The sequence below is a fragment of the Nannospalax galili genome, unplaced genomic scaffold (genome assembly GCF_000622305.1).
Source record: "Nannospalax galili isolate Female #2095 unplaced genomic scaffold, S.galili_v1.0 scaffold1049, whole genome shotgun sequence".
Taxonomy (NCBI): Eukaryota; Metazoa; Chordata; class Mammalia; order Rodentia; family Spalacidae; genus Nannospalax; species Nannospalax galili.
Window position 1 is genome coordinate 72,431 of NW_008358636.1, and position 24,155 is coordinate 96,585.

Here is a 24,155-nt window from a genome sequence, read left to right on the forward strand (position 1 = left end):
CAAGTCTCCCTTCTTTCAGTGAAGATCTTACAATGCTCAGGAGAGGACTGAGTTCTAGTAGGCTTGAGGTGTTGTTTTCCTCTGACTGGTATGTAGATCCAAAGGCTCTATCCCTAGTCTTCCTCTGACAGTCAGGTATTGTCCTGGATCAGTTTGGGCCTCCTGCCAGGCTCTGCAGATTTTGCTGTCAATTGTAGATCTCCCTAGGAGCCTGTAGGCCTTACTCTGGATCAGAGCTTGTCTTTACCTTAGCTTGCAGCTGCTGCTAAAGAAAATATATGATGTGGAGTTTTCTGAGCGCTTTTGCACTTTACCCTGGCTCAGATCTGGTCCCCTTCCCGTGTCCACAGCTTTTGCTGAAGCTACTGCAAGATGTGAGAAATGACTTCTTGTTTCTGCATTGTATTGGTGCCTTTACTGAAAATTGTGCTTGCATGTGTGGATTTGCTTATGGTGTTTGATTTTAAATTACCAATACCAATACTAGTTACTACAGCTCCATGATAGCACATCGGACACATCTTCCAAATCCTTCTTATCTTTCGTGTAGACATCATGGACATTTCTTTGAATTTTTAAAAAATGATTTAATGTTTGATTCCATCTTTCTGTTTACTATTGTTAGTATAGATTTAAGGTTGATTTTGAGTACTGATCTTGCTATCAGATATTTTCTTAAGTTAATTTATCAGTTCTCTTCTATTATATATAGACATTTTTGTGTTCTTGTGATATGGTAATATTACCTACAGAAAATGACAATTTAAAGTTTTTTTCCTAATATTTGTTTCATTTTCTTCTCACTTCATAATACTGTTTTCTTTTCCTTTCTAAAATTTCAAGAAGGTTTGAGACCATTTATCTAAAAGCCAATAATATAATCACAGCAGAGTTTAGAACATTAAACTTTCCAAAGGCTGATTTTATCAAAGAATAAGAAATATCACTGCAGTAAAATACTAAATATAAAAATAAGGTTTCCTAATTTGGAAAGAAGTTGCACATAGTATTTATAGAATTTAAGCATTTATCAGTGACTCTACTGAAGCAATACTTGCTTGCATCACATAGAGTTAGGCTAGATAATTTCTAAGTGAGTTTTCTATCCATAAATTCTATTAGTTATTTTTGTTGGAATGACAAATGACATGGAATCAATTTGGGAGGTAACATAGGGATACTTTTAGTATGGATAGTGTTAAGAAGGAAGAAAAAGAAACAAGGAGACTTGCTCGGTGTCAACACCACTAATCGGACATGGGTTTATGAGAATCTGAAATGAAAAATAAGGAAAGCAAGTATGTAGAAGCCATATATGAAAGGACGTGGAGTTTGCAGTAACAATAAATAATTGTCCCCAAGATTTGACCTTTGGTATTTGGGTCTGAAAGAAGTTTGTTAGAGTAGATTGTACACACAAAGATTATGTTTATCTGGATGATTATTGCTCTTTATGGAGGTCTGTAAACTTTGAAACAATTTACAGCAATGAAACTGAACTTTGGGACTTTATAAACCTCAGTTTCAGAGGTGACAGAGGTTCTTTATGTTTGTCCAGAGGCACCCAGAACTCCTCAAGTCTTTCTTTAGCAGTCCCCTGCTGACTCTTGCCTTATGTGAAAGAAGTGAGGCAGGAATGTCTGTTAAATCTATGAAAAGCAAAGTCAAATTTTAAAAGAATGTATAGTTAAAATGTGACTGGATTTTACTTTTTGCTTTAAATTATAGTCATATTGTGGCTTTTCAGAGTAATTACAACTGATATTGGTATCTTAAAACTTGTCAGTAGTGTATGCTTTTAAAATAAACAGTGGTGTGACATCATCTTTAGTTTTTATAACAGAGTCTATACTAAATTTTAATATGACTCAGACATTCTAGGTGTATACAGAATAAAATGGGGAAGTCCTTATTCCATGTTTCCTTCTTGTCCTCAAAATCTTTCCCCAGAGTCAAGTTAACAACATAGTGTGTGCCCTCCCCTTTCTCCTGGCACAGTGACTGTTTTTTTGTTTTTCAGAGCACCACTGTTTGCTCTGCCTGGACTATTGTTCTCTTGCGTCCCCCGTTGCTGTAACAACACATTTATATTTTTCCTGACTACCAGCCTGGGTGCAGTGTCTGGTGTATGTATTTCTCGAGCTCCTAGCACATTCTATTGGAACATTCAACTCATAATTGCTATTTTAGTTTTCTTGATCTACAGCTAGACTGTCAGTTTACAGAAGCACTAACTAAATCTTACTTATCTGTGTTATCACTTCCTTATCTGATAGATACAGAATGAGTATTGGATGGCTAGAGAAGTGTATGAAGAAATTGAGAATGAATACATGAGTTAATATAATTATGACCTACCCTAAATTCTCCTTGGAATTTAGATGGTTTGCAAATAAATAGACGAGCAATACTTCCTTTCTTCATTTTATATAATGTCAGCTCTGTGCTCTTCTTACAGGATGTCTGCAGATGGCAGCATAAATGTTGCTGGAAACCAGTGGCAGATACCAGTGTCCCTAGGTGCTTCTTCCCTAGGAACTGGGGTTATGAAGTCACCAATGTACAAACAAATACAAGCACAGGTGAGTACTACCCCAGTGTATCCCAGCAAGCAACTCTTTTTGGTCCAGCCAAGGTACCTTCAGAATGAAACCTAACACTTTCATGCTCTCCTTCCCTCCCCTTAGGGTTGACTGCCCTGCTGAAAAAGTTGCCATCCCCGCCTTTGTTTGGAAATGATATTACTAATGCCCTCTTCACTGCTAACTATGAGACAGCCAATCGTTTTCATTTTAAGGTTGGTGTGGGAGTCACCAGGGAATATCTATCTATCTATCTATCTATCTATCTATCTATCTATCATCTATCATCTATCATCTATCATCTATCTATCATCTATCATCTATCATCTCTCTGGAGATAAGCAGTACCCCATCCTCTTCTGCTGTGTAATAAGCAAAGGTACATGGGCAGAAAGGCCTGTCTGTTCTCTGCAGGAATCTCTGGAGGGGATGATGGGTGACTTTTTACTTGCCAGGACACATATAATTGGATTGCTTTTGCCTCAGAAATCAGAAATTAAAGTGTCAAGAACTGGAAACTATTTTCATGGACTGAGGCTTCAGAAGCAGCATTTTTTGGTAGTTCAACAAGGAAGTAGTCTTACCCAGAATGGTCTCTTCTGTTATTTTTCTGACAGGTCACCGATTACAATGAGAAACGCTATGAAGTCCCTCATGAAAACATCCAGTTGTTTAATGCGACTGCTGATGATTCCAGTTTAAACTACTACATAGAGGTCATCAAGAAACCCTTCAGCATGCGGATAATGCGGAAGAGCAACAAAAGAGTCTTGTGAGCTTTCCCACACTCTTCAAACATCTTTGAATACAGAGGCCCAGGATAACTCATTCTGACACACTCTGGGTACACAACAAGATGAATAGGAATTGAAAATATATTTGAACTTCAGAAAATCATAAAATTACTTTCTGTGACTAAATAACAATGATAATCTGCTGGATAAAAATGTATGAAAATATAATGACTAGTTTACTAAGTTTTACACATATCTTTTTAGTAAGTATACATATGTATGTTCACAAACATTATGGAATAGAGAATTTTATAGTTTTAAGTTATCATTCAAACCGGAACTCAAATGTCACTGTTTACCATTTCAAAGTGTCACTACCTGTGATTCCTACCATTAAGCACCTAACACCAATTTGATCTTACATTACAAATTGCATGGAAGGAGACAAAAATCTTAATGTCAGTAAAACTTATATTCAAGTCATGGCACTTAACAGGTTACCAGCCACCTCTGTGCTGTAAGGTGACTGACCTCACCACTTCAGCATCTGTTTTTTTGTCTGTGAAGAGGATCTTAATACCCACTTTTCCTGAGGGAAATGTGCTAAGACTTCACACGGTTAGTAGTGTCAAGGAGGGAATAGACACACAGCAGATGTAAAGCTGCACCTTCTTTTATCCCCAATCACCCAACTTGTGCTGATGGGGTCCCGTTATAGTACTATGCTAGCCTAAATTCAAAGAACCATAAATACCACGGAAACACCTTTGAAGGTAGCACTAAAATTGGTGCTAACACCGGAGGTAATTAATCCCTGAGTGCACGTGGAGAGGCAGAAAGAGCTTCCTGCAGACATAGAGTGCTTCACTGATTCGCCCTCTCTCCTCATGGTCCAGGTTAGACACCAGCATAGGGCCCCTTCACTTTGCCCAGCAGTACCTGCAGCTGTCTTTCCGACTACCTAGCTCCAATGTGTATGGGCTGGGAGAGCACGTGCATCAACAATACCGCCATAGCATGAGCTGGAATACCTGGCCCATCTTCACCCGAGACACCACTCCCACAGAGGTGAGGTTCCTTCCTCCTGTTCATCACTTACAGTCAGGAATACTCCTCTCTGTTCCCAAAAGTACCCTGCAAAAATACAATTATGTTTTATTTTGCTCAATTTACATGTATCTGTGTTGGGAATACCTATTATTGCTATTTATTATTCATAATTAAAAGTATTGCAATTATAAAACTATCATGGAAAATAGAATTCAATGCATATATAAGGTTATATTAGAGTTCTGTGATCACTGTAATTCAGTTTTAGAACATTTTCCTCACCCCAGTCAGATCTGTCATACCTTTTAGTCTTCACCCCTATTTCTATGCTAGTGTCCACACTAGCACCTGGCAATGTCTGATCTGCTTTTTTGTGTACATTTGACTTTTCTAGACATATGTATGAAGAATCATACAACATATGGTAACGTTTCTTTCATATAGTATACAAGTTTTGAGATGTATTTTTGTTATAGTATCAGCATATCATTTCTTATCATTGCCAAATTGTATTCCAGTGAACAGATGCTATGTTGTGTTTCTTTCTCCTTTCATTAGCTGATAGTAGCATTTTAATACCTATTTTGATACAATACTTCATTAAATGTGGAGCAAGTGTATGTATGTCATGAATTTTTCTTTTTGGCATTTGGTTTTGTTAGTAACATTTATTTATTTTTCTATTGAATTTTGGAAATTTTCATATAATATGGTTTGATGATATTTAGAGCCCCTCCGGTCTAAAAGACTCCCCAAACACAGGTTATTGCCACAGCCCTTGATTACCTCCCTTAACTTGAAGATATTTACTTATTTATTTATATAAGACAGTCTTGTTATGTAGTTCAGCCTGGCCTAGAGTTCACTGTGGAGCGTAGGCTGTCCTTAAGCATGTCCTCTTGCTCTGGGATTAAGGGTATGCTCCATCATGCCTTCAGAATAAATAGTTTTAAATAGTTTATTTAAATCGTATGTGTTTGTGTGTGTCTGGGTGTGAGTATGTGCATGTGAGTGCAGGTGCTGTGAAATCGAGAAAAGGGCATCAGATCTATGGAGCTGGAGTTACAGACACTTATGAGCAATCTTATGTGGATGCTGGGGATGAAACTTGGACCTCTGCAAGAGCAGCACATGCTCATAACCACTGAGCCATCTCTCCAGTCCCTGAACACTAAATATTTTTACATATAATGCTTCTTTTTTCCTTTCTTGCTGACAGGGCACGATTAATCTGTATGGAGCACACACATTCTTCTTGTGCCTTGAAGACACCAGTGGGGCCTCTTTTGGAGTTTTTCTGATGAACAGTAATGCCATGGGTAGGAAGCATCTTATTTTGTCTTCTATGGTTAAGAATAGATTTGGGAATGACGTTTTCATTAAAAGAATAACTCTTATAGTGAGAACATCATTTAACAGGCACATGGTAAACCTATAGTGCTTCTGTTGAAACTAGAACCTGATGCTAGCTTAATTAATCCACAAATCCAGCTTGTGAATAGAGACCTTTAACTGGAAATTGCTTGCTTCAAGGGTCTCCTTTGATGAAATATATTTATCGTGTAGATGCTGGGATTCATTGATGTACACACTCCAAAGATACCTGCAGCTTCAACATACAGCATGCTGTCTGCCTGTAGGCAGAGGCTGTGTCTGTGGGTGTGCCTCACAACCCAGCTGCAAGTTCTGGATTTGTGGTGTGCTAATACACCTTATTTACTTATTTAAAAAATTAACTGTAGTTAAACTCATAGTTTCTAAAAATTTTTTTATATGAAACCAATCACATACTGTAGAAATGTATATTTTAATATGACCAGATTGCAATAGAACTTGTTCTTTCTCGTAAAACAAGAAATGAAACAGACATAACTTTTATTTGATGGGTGTCTTGTTCAATGTATTGACAAACTTTGGCCAAAATGTAATTCTTTTTCCTCTGAAAATGATGCTGAGATTGGGAAGACTCAGCAATTCACATTCCAGAGAGATGCACATTTCAGTGAAGGATCACTGAATGAATTATTCATTTTAATCCTTTCAGAGGCCACCCTCCAACCTGCTCCTGCCATCACTTACCGCACAACTGGGGGCATTCTTGACTTTTATGTCTTCTTGGGAAACAGTCCAGAGCAGGTGGTTCAGGAATACCTGGAGGTAGGACTCTGCCCGCCCTCTACTGTGGGTCAGCATTGCTGCTTTCTCGGTGTATTTGTTTAAATTAACAGGAGGAAAATTAGTTATTAGTACACAGGATGGGTATAAATGCTGAGACTACAGCCGCTCGTCTTTCATTTGTTTGCTCTGATGACATTTATCAGATGTTTTCTGCCTGGAAAGGGGTACCATGCAGGAAGCCTTGAGAAATTGCAAAAGGAAGTTAGGTATTTTCTCCTTTCTAAGCAGGTCCATTTTCCATTTCTTATCATCCATTTAGGTATGACCAGTCACTCCAAAGACCCAAGGCCATAAATCAGTAAAGTTCATTGACAACAACAGAAAGCAATGGGAATATGAAAGAAATCCTAGATATTTATATTTTATTCAAAATGCAGAATAGGAGGAAACAGGCAGCATGTAGTCTCACCTTACTTCAAAGACAGAGAAAACAGACACAGAAAGATGAAGTGATTTCTTCAAGCTGGTTTGTAAAGTCATATTAAAGGTGGTTCTAGATGCCAGAGAATTTATAATCAAACAAGAATGTAGTGTAATCCAAAATCATTGTAATAGGAAGCCCTTTGAACTCAGTGTTTTAGATAAGATCTAAATATGCTGTACAGGAATTCAGTAGTGTGAGAAAAACACTCTTGGAGCACAGGGAGTCTTAGGGAACACCCACCACACGCTTAATCCCATCTGTTATTCCTCTTGTATTGGGTATAACTATTCCTAGGCAGGGGATCTTCAACTTGGTAAAATGGAGAAAGAAAAGTGGTGAGAAATGGAAATCATTCTTTGCCCACTGTTCCTTGACTGTGGACGCAGTGTGACCAGCTGCCTCAAGGCCCTGATACTTTTACTTCCCTGTCCTGATGGACTGTACCTTGAACAGTGAACCAGAATAAATTCTTTCTCCCTTAAGTTGCTGTGATCATGGTATTTTATCACACAGACAGGGAAATAAATTGAGACACCAACTTCCAGCTGCGTATAAAGCAATGACTGCTTCCCCCTTTCCTCCAGACGATTTTTATATTACTGATGGGAATCAAACCCACGTCCTCATGGATGCCAACTGATGTACATCCCCAGCCCCTCTCCTTTTCTCTCTAAGATGACACAATAGTCAAACATTTTCAGAAAATCTCATCATTTACTGATGTAGTTGTTGCAAGTATATTTGGATATTTTAGTGAAGAAAGATAAGAGCTTTGGAGTTTTGCTGTAGGAAATTCCTCTCGTTTCTGACACTTTTAGACTCAAGGACTTTACAGAAAAATGAGGAAGAATGAATGATTTAGATGTTGGACGTGCTGCTACAGTGTTAATTATAAAAGCCTAGACACATCTTTGTTTATTTTCCCAGGTTGTTGGACGACCATTTTTGCCTTCGTACTGGAGTCTTGGTTTCCAGCTTAGTCGTAGGGATTACGGTGGCATTGACAGGCTGAAGGAGGTTGTAGATCGAAACCGTAAAGCTGAGATCCCATATGTAAGTTGAGGCTTTTCTTAGCATGCCTTAGGCACCATTCCTTTTCTTCCTTTTTTTGTTATTATATTGAATTTATGGGGTATTATATTCAATTTATTATATTCAATTTATCTATCAACATAGAATAATAAACCGACTGACAGAAGCACCCATGGTATCGGAATTTACATATTGGCTTGTTCATCTGATCATCAAAAGTGCAGGGTTGATGGATTCAAATGGATATGCTTTCAATTTTAGTCTCGTCTCTTCCTATCTCAACGCAATGTTTGGTTAGTTAATTAACAACTATATGTTATAGTTTCTACCTTTAAAACAGATAATTCAACACTTACTGGAGAAAGAAATACTTTATATAATACATCAAAAAAATCTAACCCAGAGCATGAATACCATCAAAGCCAGATGTATTTTATGAGTGAAGGCAACACCTGAGGTGACTGGTCAGCAAGAGTTGATGGTTATAATGATGACCCAGGGCAAGCGAATTTCACATAATGACTTTGTAATGCTCTTTCCAGATCTGGCAGGCTCTAACTCTGAAGCTCTGTGGCTATAAAGTATTTATGATGTTTAAAGTCCACTTTAAACAAGTAAAATGATAACTTGAAGTGTCTAATATTTGATAAGCTCTTCTTGGAGATGCATAACATGTGGCCAAAGCAGTTGTTAAAAGACTTTCCTCTGAACTAGCTCTTTGGAACTTTGAAACTTTAGTGTAGATGTATATGTGTTGGCATTTGAAGGAAGATTGTATGGGTGGAAATGACTTTGACCTAACCTCAGAGTATCAAAGAGAGTAGACAAAGATCAAGTTTTCAAATCCTATTCCTATGACATTGTTTAATATTAAGGGGAAATTGGTTATTTAATTTTGCTTTTCCCACATATGTTGACTGAAAATATCTGATTCTAGGAAGAATTAGACCAAATTTTGGCACACTTATTTATTTTACTTTACAAAGGGCTAGTCATAGCTGGGCCTTCTTTATCACTATTTTGTGAATGAGGGAATGTATGATTAACCACTTTTCCAGGGTTACACAACAAAGTTGCAGGACCAATTTGTATCCATAGTTCTTTTGACGTAGTATCTTTCTAATAGCTTTTGGTGGTGCTACCAGTTCAAGAACAAATAAACTTTTCTACTGTGGTTGGGAGCTTCCCTCTGTGTGGCTGTGTAAGGCAACTAGGTCTTGAGTAACTGCCCAGGATCAGAACACATGATACCACATTGGGAAGCAAGTCACATGCTGGCCTCCTCATATACACCCTCATGAGGAGCATATACATGACTCCGCATGACAAGGTGCATTTCCTGACCTAAGTTCCTTGGGACACCTCGTGACATGTTTCTAACAGAACAGCGGCATCTTTCAAAGAGGACTTACTTCTTTCTAGGAGCCAGCTAAACCCTGGAAGTCGCAGGACTATTAAGCTATATGGTTTCTCTTTTAATGGTTAGGAATCAGAGTTGAAATCTTTCCCATTAGCAAGGTGATATTTCCTTGGTTTTAACTGGCCAGAACTATCTTTCAGGATGTACAATATTCAGACATAGACTACATGAGTGGAAAGAAAGATTTCACCATTGATGAACAGGCTTATCCCGAGCTCTCAAAGTTTGCAACAGAATTACATAACAATGGACAGAAGTATGTAATTATTATGGTATGTTCATAACACTTACCTTAATGTCTTGTATTTGCTTTCAGACGACAAAAGAAATTTTCCAAAATAATATTTATGTCTTGCTTACTTATTAGAACCCTGGCATCTTGAAAGATCCTGCCTATCAGACCTACAGTAATGGAAGCATAAGCCGAGTGTGGATCTTGGACACCAATGGCTTTGCTGTTGGGGAGGTAATTGCCCAAGAAATTCAGAACAGTCGTTTGGTGAAGTTTTTGATTTTTATATGAAGATGGGGGAAAGGCAAATCATAATACTCTTACTTTTCATGGGTTTAGAAGTTTCATTCATTCAACTAATAACTAATAGATGTGATAACAAAGTTATTAAAATTCTAAGATATTAAAAGCTAGCTCCAGACACACTAGTATTTTAGATAATTGAGAAGCAGTGTATCATTAGGTGAAAATGCCTGGAAGTCTGTCTGTCTCTGAGTTTCTATCTCTTTCCCAAGACATTAAACTCAATATCCATAATGTATTGAGTCTCATAGAATAATGTGGAGCCCATCTCAGTTAATATATGTTTAATTTACACAAGACTCATGGTGAAAACCCAGGCTTGATTCTAAAGTTTGAACTACTAAGCAGCATATTTTCAGGATAGCTGTACTTCTAGGAGTACGTTCTTTCAGTTAAACCACATAGCTAATCTTTCATTCCAGTTGTATGTGGGGCTTGCCCAGATGATTGTGTGACATTTACAAAACTGGTACTTAATCTCAGAAGTCTGTGTCATTGTGTGGTTATTACAGCTCCTGAGTCATTTACTTTGCAAATTTGTCTTTTCAGAGTTGTTTGATGTCCTGTCCTTCGCTTGGCTCACTTAATTCCCTTCATCAACTTTATCTGTTTCATTCTATTTACTTTCGTTTTTTGTTGATTTTAACTTTCCATGAAGCTTAGGAAATTTCTTTCTCCAAACCAAGTTTTTACTGTAATTGTTTTGTTGTACAGATATAAATCTATAAAATAGCAGCTAGATTTTCATATGTTATAAAAATCAGAGAGTACAGTCAAATAAAAAATAAAAATGATGATCCACATTGGGTGAGCCATTTCAGTCCGGTGGGGTGTTTGGGTGAAGAATTTAGGTAATTAAAAGAATTAGATGACTATTTTCACTGACCAGTGAACAAGAATAATAATTTGTTCTAAGATGTTGGCAGAGGCAGTAGCTATAGATGTAGGTCAGAGGTTGTTACAAATGTATTTAGTTAGAATGGAGGAGCCTGGCTTCTTTTCAGCTAATGATATTGTTGGGGGATTCTGTTGCAAAACCACCTGTTTTCTGGGGTGTAAAAATCACATCAAGTAAAACAAAGAAACAAAAGCCCATTCTGTTCAAATTCAAGCAAATTTCAAGCTCTCATCTTATATATTAAGAAGTTTTGCATTTTATGATAGCCCTTGAATTAGTTATGTTTCTGTTGCTGTGATAAACTACCCTGACCCAGACAGCTTATAAAAGGAAGAGTTTGTTGGGCTTATGGATCTAGAGGAATGAGTCTATTATGGTGGGGGAGGCACAGCAGGAGGCAGAAAGCTGAGTGATCACATCCTCAAGCAGGCACAGGAACCAGAGAGAGAAAAACTGGAAATAAGGCAAGAAAGAACTCTCAAAGCCTGCCCCAGTGACAGGCTTACTCCAGCAAGGCTGCACCTCCTAAACCTCTGCAAATAGCATCGCTAATTGGGGCCGAGTGTTCTAACACTTGGAGCCTTTAGGAGACATTCTCATCCAAACTACCACAGCCCTCTTTAAGCTTGCTGGCTCTCAAAACATACAAGAACACATGAATATGGAAAGGGAACATGCAGGGAGGATGGGTGGGGGTGATAGGGGTGGCAAGGAGGGTCAGGGTCAAGAGGCATCAGAATTGCATTGCTTGCACGTGTGAAAATGCCAAAGAATAAATTTAAAAAAGAATCCATGCATTTTAATAAAGTTATTATGGTGAGTGACTATAAAGTTACTCCTAATTTCCAACATACACGTTTATCAGGAAAATCAGCAAGAATGTTACACCTATTCAGAATTTTTAAAAGCTTGGCTATGGGAATACCTGTGTGTTATTTGTGGAAGATGTTTTGAGCTACTGTTTGATAGATGTAGAAAAAAAATAGGGGAAAGCCTTAGAAACTTCAATATGAGCAAGAGTAACATGATTAAACCACTTACAAAATGTTGTTTGTATGCAAAACTCAAAATATTATTTATAGTAATTACTCAGAACAGGATTAATAAAACCTTTAATTAACAGTACATTAAACATACTTAATCACTCTCTTTTAAAACATTAAACACAGACTTTCCAGAATTTTAAACAGTTCATCTTCTAATTGGCCTTACATAATAAAATTTTGCATTTTAAAAATAGACATATAACAGATTTTCATTTAATCAGCTCATCTTCCTTTCTTTTTACCTGCATTTACCTTCTTGTATGTATTTTTCTGCTTGTGTGAAAGTTGTTAGGGGAGTGACGATTTTGACTCTAAAATGATAAGCAATGAGGTCTCTAGTAAAAGAGACAGTGGCGAAGAAACAATGAATAACCGAACCATCACACAAATTGCCACAGCCTTGCTCTCTTCTCCAGGGTTATCCTGGACAGTCAGTCTTCCCCGACTTCAGCAATCCAGCCTCGATTCCATGGTGGACCCAGCAGCTCGCTGAATTTTATAAACATCTGGAGTTTGATGGCGTATGGATTGTAAGTTGTCACTCTAGACTCAAACTTCCTTTGTAAGCTGCGTATCAGCAGTTCACTGGCATTTACAATTCTTTTTCTCAATGCCTGGCATACATACAGGAAATTAGGCTCCTAAAACCCTGGGTTCTTATTCTGGATTTGCCATCAATTACTTGTTTCATTTGATAAGCCCTTTGTTTTCTCTAGGACTTAACTTTTCCCTCCATTAAGTCTCTTTCAGCTAAAAGTGTTATTTTACTAAAAGTTAATATTGCTATTATTTATAGCATTGGCTCACAAAGACTTAATCATTAAAAAATAACCTGAAGCCTTTGTGGTATTTTGCTACAGAACAGTGAGGAAATTCCTTTGAAAACTGCAGATATCTTTGTTTGTTGACAAGATTAGAGATTACTTATTTGTAATTCACTTTAGAAAAATGTATTTTACAATTATAGTTTCTTACCATTCTCCAGTAAGACAAGAGACAGAGAAAACCAACAAAACAAAAACATTATTCTGTCTTTGATTTTTAAGTATACTGAAACAGTAACACTGACAATGAAGTCTTTACAAGTTGTAAGGCAAAGATTTTATATTTTGATTAATCAGCTAAATAAATGCATAAAAGTTAAAATGTGTTCAATATCGTTTATTACTCTAATATACCTTAAATATAATTTAAATCAATGATTTAATTTCATAAAAATGAAATGGAGGCCAAGAAAAGTTGAAGAGATTATTTAAAATTTTAAAAAAAGAAAACCCAGTTAACAGAAGACAGGCATCCTAGCTTCCTGCTATAAGCATCTTCTGCTAGCTACTTTTATTTTAATAACGTTTTGTGTATTTTGTCTTTGAAGGAAATGGATGAAGTATCTACCCTCCAAGATCCTGATAAAAAATGTGAATCAAACAACTTGAACTTCCCTCCTTTCACTCCTAGTAAGTTTTCTTGTTTGCAAATGATGCAGGTATTAGACACTTAAATAACTTAAGTGCCACGCAGTATGGTTGTGAGCAATTCACTTCCCAGCCCAGTGGGTTTCCAGATATCTGGACCCGTCTCTGACCAAAGTCTCCACTTCTCATTATGGATTTATTTATCTTATTTTCCTTAACTTCTTAATGTTATTTTTCATCAAAGCTTTTTTTTCCCATAGAGTGCCTCAGTTTATCACTGTCTGCTTGCTCTGACAAAAACTTATTCCATACCTCTCAGCCCTTTGTCTATTCACACATGACTAGCCACTTTCTCCTAACAGCTTTCTCACCTTTTCATTACTGCACAGTTCACTTTAAGCATGGTAATGGTACGGCTACAATTAGCTTTGACCTTGGGAAAACTTCAGTATTCTGTCCATAATTGACATAGTTATGAATCTCATCTCACAAGAAATTACAAGAAATATGATTTTCTTTATGACTTATCAGCCTATTAAATTTGTTCTATAAGGGTAGTTGGAAAAAAGAACCTTAAATTATTCCTTGTTCCACCACTTTCTGGAATTATGCCTCATGTTAAGGGCTTACCTATAGAGGGCCAAGACCTCAGCTATGTAGCTACAGAGAGGGGAGAAAAAGAGTAGCTCATAGGACACAAAGCAGTATAAAGCATTTCTTTTTAAAATTTATTTTATTATTTTTATGTGTGTGTAAGTGTGCCTAATGTATGTATGCACAGCACATGTGTGTAGGAGCCTGTGGAAGTCAGAAGAGGGTGTCAGATTCCCTGGGGACTGGAGTTATAGGTAGTTGTTAGCCACCATTTGAGTACTGGGAAATAAACCCAGGTCCTTTACAAGAGCAGCAAGTGTTCCTAAGTCATCTCTCCGACCCCAAGAGTGATTATTTAGCCTCCAGAAAGGGGGAAAATAGCCACAGTAGGGATTCTCAGAGCTAGGATTTGAGTTCTTATTCATGAAATTACCCGGTCACAAACTCCTTTTTTGTTTTTAAACTGTGATATAAAAGTGACTACACCCTTCCCTGGCCTTGTTCCTGTGCATTGCGCACATAGTTCTCCTTCATTAAGTGTGTGTAGATCAACAGTAAGTGCTTTACGCTTATTCTTAGATCAGTTGCCCAGGGCTCTGACCTGGTTTCTCAGATGCCTTTACTCACCAACATCCTTTGTGAGCAAAGAAGGCGCAGTAACTAGGAAGAAAAAGATTGGGTTGTACTTTACCACAGTTACTAGATGAAAAATTTCCCCATTGATGGCTGTTCTTCCTAGACGTCCTGGGTGGCTCTCTGTTTACAAGGACCCTCTGCATGGACACAGAATTCTACTCAGGCCTTCACTACGATGTCCACAGCTTGTATGGCTACAACATGGCGAGAGTCACAGACTTGTAAGGCTTTGATTTTCTACCTGGATCTGGATTTGGGGAGGTGGGAGGTGGAATGTGGAAGGTAATGGGTAGATGGGGTTTTCTTTACTTCCATAAATATATTATGCAAATATTTTTGTGGTCATATGGGTACAGAAACTGGTATGTAATACTCAAAAATTATTTTTGCACAGAGTTTTGTTTTCTGTGTAAGATTAATTTTGATTGGGTTTTGGATAAAGTATATCATCATTTCAAGGACACTCACAGACAATGAGATAAAAGACAGAGTCCCCAGCTAGACACCAGCCCATGCAGGATCCCGTTACTGAATAGGCTAAAGTTACCACAGAAAGGTTGCTTGATTTTAGCAAATAAAATTACGTGTTATTCACCAATATCACCCCTTTTGAGGGAACAGGTATGTACAGTGCAGCATTCTGTCCTCCCACCTTGTCACATGGATTTCAGCAATGGCTTTTTAAACAGAGACACAGCAACCCCTCCACTCCACTCAGTCCCTTACATGATAAAATATAATCATTATATCTAAAAAATGGAAAAATGGGTCAAGCATAAGAAGACTTTAATTTTAAATTTGCAATAGAGATGGGGAGCTAAAATGTTTTGAATGGTTATTGAGACTACGTCAGTGGTTTGGGAAAAAGCTGGTCTTGAAGTCTTTCTGTGCTGTTTCCTTCTATTCTGGCATTCCTAGAACTTCATGTGGGAAGGAGGCAGGCCAGGGGACTTCAACGGGCACATCCACAGCTTTGCCTCACTTGACTTCTCTGTCTCTCATGACTCCTTGAGCCGTGGTTCCTTTAGCCTTTAAGTGACTGCACCACATAGGATCCTTTCAGACCTTCGTTCTTGCCTCTATGTCCATCAGTATCTGCCCATTATCCTCTGTTTTCCTACAGATGAGCCATAGGGATCAATCCTCATGCTTCTTTTCTGTCCACTCTAGGTCAGCACATAGGTAATTTATTCCTTATCATGGATTTCACTGTCATTTATTGATTTAAAAATGTGTATTTCTATGTCTCATCTTGAGTTTCAGACACATATATCTACACCTGGAGCTGGAGAGATGGCTCAGTGGTTTAGAGTGCATATTGCTCTTGCAGAGGACCTGAGTTCAGGTCCTATCACCCATGTGTGGCAGCTCATGACCACCTATAACTCCAGTTCTAGGGGAGCTGATGCCCTCTTCTGACCTTCATGGGCACCTGAACTCCTATGCATAGACACACACTCATACATATAATTAAAAGAAACCTTATATATTATACACACACACACACACACACACACACACACACACACACACAGCCCTCTAGCCTCTTTTTTGATGTGTCACAGGATTTCATACACCATTGACTCTGCTTCCTTTTTGAAGCTAACTGCCACACTCTGACTGATCATTTTTAATCCCATACCTTGGCTGGTAGCAATGCCATCCATGCCTCCCAGACTCTGAACTGATAAACTTCATGCCATCTTTTCTTTCTTTCATACTCTCACATGAAATCAGCCTTTGATCATTGTGTTTCTACTTTTTAAATCTTGTTATAACCATCTTTTGTTTCTCCCCCATGATCACTTTTTAATTAAAGACCTCATCATTTCTCTCATAAATAATGACTCATCACCTGCCTCTCTGATTTTAACCTTATTTCCAAATTATCTGTGCTGTACCGTTCGAAGTGTGGTGCAAGGACCAGCTTCATTAGCAGCTCTAGGAAAGATATTAAAAGTTCAGTATCTTGAGCCTCCGCCTGAACCTTAGGAATTCAAGTCAGCATTTCACCACCACCTCCGGGTGTAGTGAATAAATGCTAAAATTCGGAAAGAACGATTCTACACTGTTGTCAAAGTTGTTTTTCTGAGGCACAAGTGTTCACATCTGTTTCCCCAGTGTAAAACTATTTACCACCTACTCTTTTCTGTATGATAAAATCGAATCCACTCAGAACAGACTGTGAAGTCCTCCATAACTGGAATTTCCCACATCTTTGTTACTTCTCATACTTTATTTTTATGCTCTGGGTGATCGTAGTTGTTTGTTTTTCCCGAATCAAAATGCTATATATTCTTCCATATCTTTCATGAGCTTTAACCTGAACAAGACAGCCTTCCTTGCCCTGTTCATTTTCCAAGTATAAAACCTTACCTATGATTTCAGTTCTTGAACCCTTCCTGACTATTCTAGAACAATATTATTTTCCCTTTTGTGCTACATTCCTTCATATACCTGTAAGCTTAATACACAAAATTATGATATAATTTTAGATGCACATTTTTTTCTTATTCATTTTTTCTTATTATAGTCTTTTTTATAGAAAACCCTGTATTCTCATCTTAAGGAGCAGTGTGTGGGGGGTTGGAGAGATGGTTCAGTGGTTAAAAGTCCTCACTGCTCTTGCAGAGGACCCAAATTTGGTTCCCAGCACCCACATGGCAGCTAACAACCATCCACAACCCATTTCTAGGAGTTCTCACACCCTCTTCTGGTCTCTGTGGGCGTGGGTGCACTTACATACATGCAGGCAAAATACACATACACATAGACTAAAGACAAATAAATAAATGAATACTATTTTTTAACAAAAGAACAGAATGTGCATTGATGTATACAGTGGAACAGTGACTGGCTTGAGAAAGGGAAGAGCCTGGAGAGTTAGAGAAAGAGACTGCCTATTTTGCTTTTCAACACTGTTATGACTTTCTATTATATTGGGCTGTCCAGAAAAGAGAGAATCCTTGTCTAAAAAACATGCACATTTGTATTTCAGTAAAAGCAAACTCCATGAATACCTGTTTCTGATGTTTTTTCTCTTTGCTGATAGACCTCCCTCCTTACTTCTCTCCCTTTCTTCCTTCTGTCTCTCCTCTTCCTCCTTCTCCAGCCTCCTTATTCTCCCTCCCCCTTCCTGCCACTGTTTCCATAGGATAAAAGTGCCATAAAACCATAAATGGCTTGGTTAATGTATTCTAATAGCTGTGGTTAATGGCTAAAAGGTAGTTGTGACTGAATACTGGACATCTTTCTGACTTCTCTAGGCTGGGAAGAAAGGGCTACATTTCTAGAAAGAGGTAGAAATAAGTGTTAGATAAAAAGGTGGCAGGGGTCTGGATCGCTGCGAAGCAGAAAGAGGACTCTGGCAAAGCGAGAGTTTACCTGGGTTTGGCAGGGCTGGTCCTCAACTCGGGTGTGTGGAAGAACCAGCAGCCTAATGGCTGCAAAGGGGTAGCTTATAAAGGGACAGAATACGGAAAAAGAGAGTATTTTTCTGCTATTTGGGGTTGTTTTGGGGCAGCTTGCTCAGGCAGGGCATGGGGTCTGTACTTGGTGAAACTTATGGAGGAAAACATCTACTATAAAACATGTTTTCTACAATTACTGGGTTCCAAGAACTAATTGCAGCTGAGCGCTTGGGAAACCTGTTTGTCAGCCTGTGGAACATGCTCTGGTGATCACAGTACATTGGTCATTGATTTCCTGGAGATGCTTTTGTTAATTTTCAGGTGGCTGGGAGTTGGTTGACTCAGTTCCTCTTAGGGGCCTTATTGTTTCTGGGTCTGGGGTCATCTGGATCTGAGCCCTATCAATAAGTAGAACTTGACCTTTGGGCATGAGGTAGTGTTGGATCTAAAAAATAAAGGTTTGGGTCAGCTTTATCCTTTCACATACCTGACTTTCACCCAAAAAAAGTCAAGATTTTTGACTCAGTGAGATCTACACCTCAGAACTGAAGGTGTAGGTCTACTGAAGATTTGACTCAATGTTAGCTAGACGAGTAATTTGGGGACAATGGCCACTGAGCAAAAGTGAGTGAAATTTAACTCTGTTGGGGCTGAAAGGAGATAGATCCTCTCACAAACCTTGGGCAATCTTAAACAGGCCAGACCCAGGCAAGGGAAAAAAGAAATGGAAGAATCTTTAAATAAGTTTTTCTCTAAACTGGGAATCACCGAGTGCTATGTAATCACTGATACCCTGAAAATGTCCCCTAATCTGCAACCTCACCTGCATTTCTGTTTCAGTTTCACTTTCTATAGCCTGGATGCATTTCCTTCTTGATCAATGATTCATGGTGCAATAAACCTTCAGCCTGTGGTAATAAAGTATCTGCTAGTTCATACCAGGGCAGAGTTCCAACATGGGCCATTGTTATGCACCAGGCCGCAAAGCCTGGATAGAAGGATGCAAGAAACATCCTGTCTAGAGGAGACTGACCCTGAATCTAACCCACAGTGACAATATATTGTCCTTCATGCCAGACCCAAATCAGACCCAACAAGATGTAGACATTATAATCAGGACAGGGACACTGAGAAATTTCACTGGAGGCTGGATTAGATCTGAATTACCTTATAAGAGATCATAAACCTTACTCAGAAATGGGAAGAAGCTCTTAAAAATATTGAATGAATTTGCAAATCTAGATTTTGATACATTATTTTGGCCTTTGTCCATCTTGGTCTAAGCTGAATTCTAGATGTCCACAGTTCACCTCACCCTTGACTGGTTGCACTCTTTCAGGGCCCTGGAGTCTGTCTTGTCTGCTAAGAGGAACTTTATCTTATCCCGTTCTACCTTTGCTGGATCTGGAAAATTTGCTGCTCACTGGCTGGGGGACAATGCAGCTACCTGGGATGACCTCAGATGGTCCATCCCCAGCATCCTTGAGTTCAACCTGTTTGGCATCCCCATGGTGAGCTTAATGCCCAGCCAAGCGTTTTGTCTTTGCTGCTCTTTCCATTGCTAGTCTTTAAGGGTGTTTGTAAAATCAAGGAGCATGTCTCTTTGTTTGGTAAAAATAATTTCTATGTGTGGAGTAACGTGTCCTAAAGACAGGATGGTAAAAACTTTAGCACTGGATTGTGATCTATACCATCTCTGTTTTAGTAATTTTTGCTGTGGGTAAAATGTGTGCATTTCAGAGAAAACTGTACTGCCAGGAGAGTATCGGTGAGTAGGGAGGTTGGAAACTGGGCAATGAATGTTGAGGACGAACTCTCGATGTCAAGGCCTTGTCTGTACCACTCATCAGGCTCCTTAGTATGTTCAAAGGTGAACATTCCCTTATATCTCTTATTTGACTACGTACTTGCCCTGACATTCTGGGATCTTTTAAGCACTAAATGATGCCACTATGAGATACTCTTTCACTTCTAAGTATGCAGTAATGCTTTGACCTTTCCAGTGACCACTGTGTTTGCATGTGTGCTAACTCTCTAGGTAGGTGCCAACATCTGTGGCTATTTTAAAGATGTCACAGAGGAGCTCTGCGCAAGGTGGATGCAGCTTGGAGCATTTTATCCACTGTCCAGAAATCACAATGGTCCTGAGTTCAGAGTAAGTTCCCCGAAAGATGAAAAATTCTTGGATAATATAATCTACTTGCTTTCAAAGAGGGCTTGTAGAAAATCCTACATATTGGCCCAGACTGCAGAAGGATAGGTAAATCATGAGTGACATGCCTAAAAAAGCATTTTATCAGGATAAAAATGTGGAAAGGGGTGTAAGTTTATATGTTTAAATAATGCTGAAGACTCACCCACACAAATCTGGAACATTTGGTAAATTTTCTATGCTGCAGACAGGCTTGGTTCTGCGCTTGTATTCCTAGCACTTAAGAGACAGAGGCAGGAGGATTGTTGCGCATTTTAGACCAGCCTGGTCTACATGTGAAGACTTTGTCTCCAAGCAAGCAAGCAAGCAGAGTCAGCAGTTGGAGGCCCTGCGTTCAGTCCCTGCTTCCGCCAATAGCTATGCTGCTTCAATCATTTGCTGTCACCTTATAGAAATATCACAGGGAGCTCAGTGGTATTTTATTTTGATTAATAAAAGAGAGACTACTCATAGACATGGGAGACAAGGAAGAAAGATTTAGGCAGGGTCAGGCCAGCAATCTAAAATGGTTTTCATTTTGTTATGCTCTACCTTACAATGAATAGTTTGGGAAATCATCCCTTTATCCTTTTCTATCTAAAATAGTATCTTTTTGAAGGATAAATTTGTAGAAGTTGGATCAAAATCCTTCTTAAATATTTATCACACAATAGGAAAAAATAAACTGATTATTACTTGTTCTACTGAAATAAGCTATAATTGAACTTCTTCAAATTGAGTGATTTCAGTTTTAATGGACTCAGTAGAGGGGGCTGGGGAGATGGCTCAGTGGAGAAAGTGCTTGCCACACAAGTGTGAGCACTGGAGTTGAGATCCTCAGAACCCATGTACAAGCTGGGCAGCTGTGATCCCAGCATTCTGGAGGCAGAGACAGGGGACCGCCCGCAAAGCAAGCTGGCTACATACACCAGCTGAAATTGGAGAGCTCGGAGTTCAACATGAGACCCTGCCTCAATAAATAAAGTGGGCAGTGGTTGAGGAAGACACTCAGTGTCAACTTTTGGTCTCTATACTGGCATACACACATGCATGCACACCTGCAGATACATATGTCCGCACACGTGAGAACACGTGCACACACATGCATGCCATATACAAGCATACCTATGCAAAAAAAGTAAGTTCACTGGAATAAATTCATGATCGTCAAGGCTCCAGCTCTTGGCTTTGTGTAATCATGTGTCTCCTGTCTGGGAGGATTTGCAGTCAATCCTTCAATGTATTTCGTTCTTGAGTTCTCCTAGCCACATGTGGTCTGGAAAGAGAGGAACTGTTTCTGAATGTCTAAGAAGGTGGCTGCGGACAGGGAAGACAGGTATTGTTCACAAAGAGATGGCCTGGCAAGGCTAATGTAGATAAAAACCCTGAGATCTCCTAGGTGGCTAGATGAAAATGTTAGTTTTCCTCCAACTAGGTCTTTCCAATGGTGTTATAATAAGAAATACACTTCTCATATTGAATAGAAACTAGAAGTAAAAAAAAAATAGGGGTTTAAAAATATATTTTAGGCACTCAACACATCCATAGCATTTTCATTTAATCTATGTTTAACATAAGATATTATTAGTGAACTATTTGATATCCTTGTCTTTCTAACAGGTGTTCAACATTCAGTATATACTTTTAGTACATTTCAATTTGTGTGTTAAGCTGATGTAAAACATAATCCAGATAAAATGATGAGATATTTGGTATTCAATACTTACATTGGTTCAGTCTTAAGATTTACATTTAAGTTAATCATTAGCAAATTAAACAGTTGTGTTCTTCGGTCTTAGCAGCCACATCTCGGTGTCATGGCCTCCACCACGTAGAGTAAAGCTCTAGAGTTGCTCAGCCAGAAGCCAGGTGATGGAGGCTGAAGAAACCTATTTTATTTTTGGTCTCGGCATTTTCATGATTCCCTACATTAGGGTCATAGAATGGTTCTATTGGGCGAAGGGTTAGGCATCATGCCCAAAAGAATAGATTCACAATAGAAGCAATAGATTCACGTACTTTTCTCCAAAATTTAGTGCTCATTATATGGTACATGATGAGAAATCTCGTGCAATGTGTGCGTCTTTCACATCTTCCACACTACAAAGAAAACAAAATGAGTGCATCATTACTGGCAAATTTTTGTCTCTAAGTCCCAGAAAAATTGGATTTCCTTTCTGAAGAATTCTTTGTTTGTTCTTTGATAAAATCTTCTAAGATCTGTTCTTACGATATTTTTATGCATTTTATTAATATAAGGGAAGAAGCAGAGGTCATTTTCTTTGGGATATGAAAAATGAAACTGTTATGGTGAAAACATTACAAATGAAACTACAGCTAAGATATAAGAATTGTAGTTTCACAAAAATCCATGGTAGTGAAAAGATAGATGATGTATCACCCATAGTTAGGCAGTGAAACTTAAGGCAATGGCTTTAAAAATAGTAAAACTAAGTTTAGAATAAATTATCATTAGTAATTGTATTATCTTCCAGGTGAAACACAAAATCCCTCAAAAATAAATTGGAGGGACGGGTGAGATAGTTCAGTGTGTAAAGGCACTTGCCACCAAACCTGAAGACCTAACTGAGTTCAACACCTAGGACCCACATGGTGGAAGGGGTCACTACTGCATGTGGGTACACACACACACACACACACACACACACACACACACACACACACACACACACACACACACACACACACACACACACAAATAAATATATGTGGAGGCTAGAGAGTCAGTTCCCAGCACCCGTATCATGGCTAACAACCATTCTTAACTCCAGGTTCAGAGAATCCAATACCTTCTCCTGGTCTCTGTGGGCACTGCATGACATGAGTGCACTTAGGTACATGTAGGCAATACACTCATACACATAAAAGTAAAAATAAGTAAAAAAATTGAAAATGTAAATTTGGAGTGTCACTGGAGGAAGTAAACTCCCTTATGCTCATGGGAACCCTTGTGGGATTTTCTTGTCATCCAGGAACAGCACAGTAGCCCTCAGAAGACATGTGTCAACTGAAAGATGCCTCTTGCTTGTGATTCTACATTGGAGAAGTCATATAATCTTTGACAATTTTTCCCAGCCATAAATCAAAGTAGTATAACCAAGATCAATTGAGTCCTTTCCAAACTGGAGAAGATAATTTGTTTATCTGAAAAAACTTTATCATGAGAGGACTTTTGAAGTCCTCTTAATGGAGAGAAATATTCAGTAGTTGCTTCTGTATCCTTCTAGGACCAGGACCCTGCCGCCTTTGGAACTGACTCTTGGCTGTTAAAATCCTCCAGACATTATCTGAACATCCGCTATACCTTGCTGCCTTATCTCTACACCCTTTTCTACCGTGCTCACACCCTGGGAGAGACGGTAGCAAGACCTCTGGTACATGAGTGAGTTTCCTGGTCCTCAGACGCCCCTTCACATTACAAGTTCCCTCTACCTCCTACGGTAGCAAGACGCATCATATTGGAAATTGCACTCACATTGAAAATTGCACTCACCTGACTGAATGTGCTCTTTCTAGGTTCTTTCAGGACCCAGCCACGTGGGACATACATGAGCAGTTCTTATGGGGACCTGGACTCCTAATCACACCTGTGCTATATGAAGTATGCTTGTAATCTAAATAACGGAATGGGGTATTTCAGGTTTTTTTTTCATAGCTTTACAGCTAAATAAGCTAGATCCTAAGCATCCATGTGTAACTTTAATCTAAATGTGTATATAAATAAGAATAATTGTGAACATTTGGAAATTAGGAAAATAAGACCTCTTGGTGCCAATGATGCATTAAGTATAACAATTAAAAATCTATGTCCCTAGGCATGTGGCCCTGGCCCTGACTTGGACTTTGAATGATTTGGTGTATGTAGGTGTGCTTGTGTACTGCCAATTTACATTTCTGCTTGTACATAGGGATTGGGAAGTCAGGATAGGTTTAAAAAGGATCAAAGACGGAGGTTGAAGTATAGATAGGAAGGACTATGGTGAAGGGTGAGT

General features: G+C 38.6%; 1 protein-coding gene across 1 annotated transcript in view; it reads left to right on the forward strand.

The window, feature by feature from the left end:
- Window positions 1-24,155, forward strand: part of LOC103724791 (probable maltase-glucoamylase 2) — a 102,960-nt gene that overhangs the window by 12,099 nt on the left and 66,706 nt on the right. Inside the window, exons 3-18 of the mRNA XM_017795310.1 lie at window positions 2,459-2,582; window positions 2,688-2,797; window positions 3,200-3,354; window positions 4,213-4,384; window positions 5,586-5,685; window positions 6,411-6,523; window positions 7,896-8,021; window positions 9,561-9,692; window positions 9,788-9,886; window positions 12,316-12,429; window positions 13,272-13,353; window positions 14,645-14,762; window positions 19,291-19,462; window positions 19,990-20,106; window positions 23,391-23,545; window positions 23,680-23,764. Coding sequence (XP_017650799.1) covers window positions 2,459-2,582; window positions 2,688-2,797; window positions 3,200-3,354; window positions 4,213-4,384; window positions 5,586-5,685; window positions 6,411-6,523; window positions 7,896-8,021; window positions 9,561-9,692; window positions 9,788-9,886; window positions 12,316-12,429; window positions 13,272-13,353; window positions 14,645-14,762; window positions 19,291-19,462; window positions 19,990-20,106; window positions 23,391-23,545; window positions 23,680-23,764 — 1,974 coding nt within the window. The remainder of the gene's footprint in view (window positions 1-2,458; window positions 2,583-2,687; window positions 2,798-3,199; window positions 3,355-4,212; window positions 4,385-5,585; window positions 5,686-6,410; window positions 6,524-7,895; window positions 8,022-9,560; window positions 9,693-9,787; window positions 9,887-12,315; window positions 12,430-13,271; window positions 13,354-14,644; window positions 14,763-19,290; window positions 19,463-19,989; window positions 20,107-23,390; window positions 23,546-23,679; window positions 23,765-24,155) is intronic.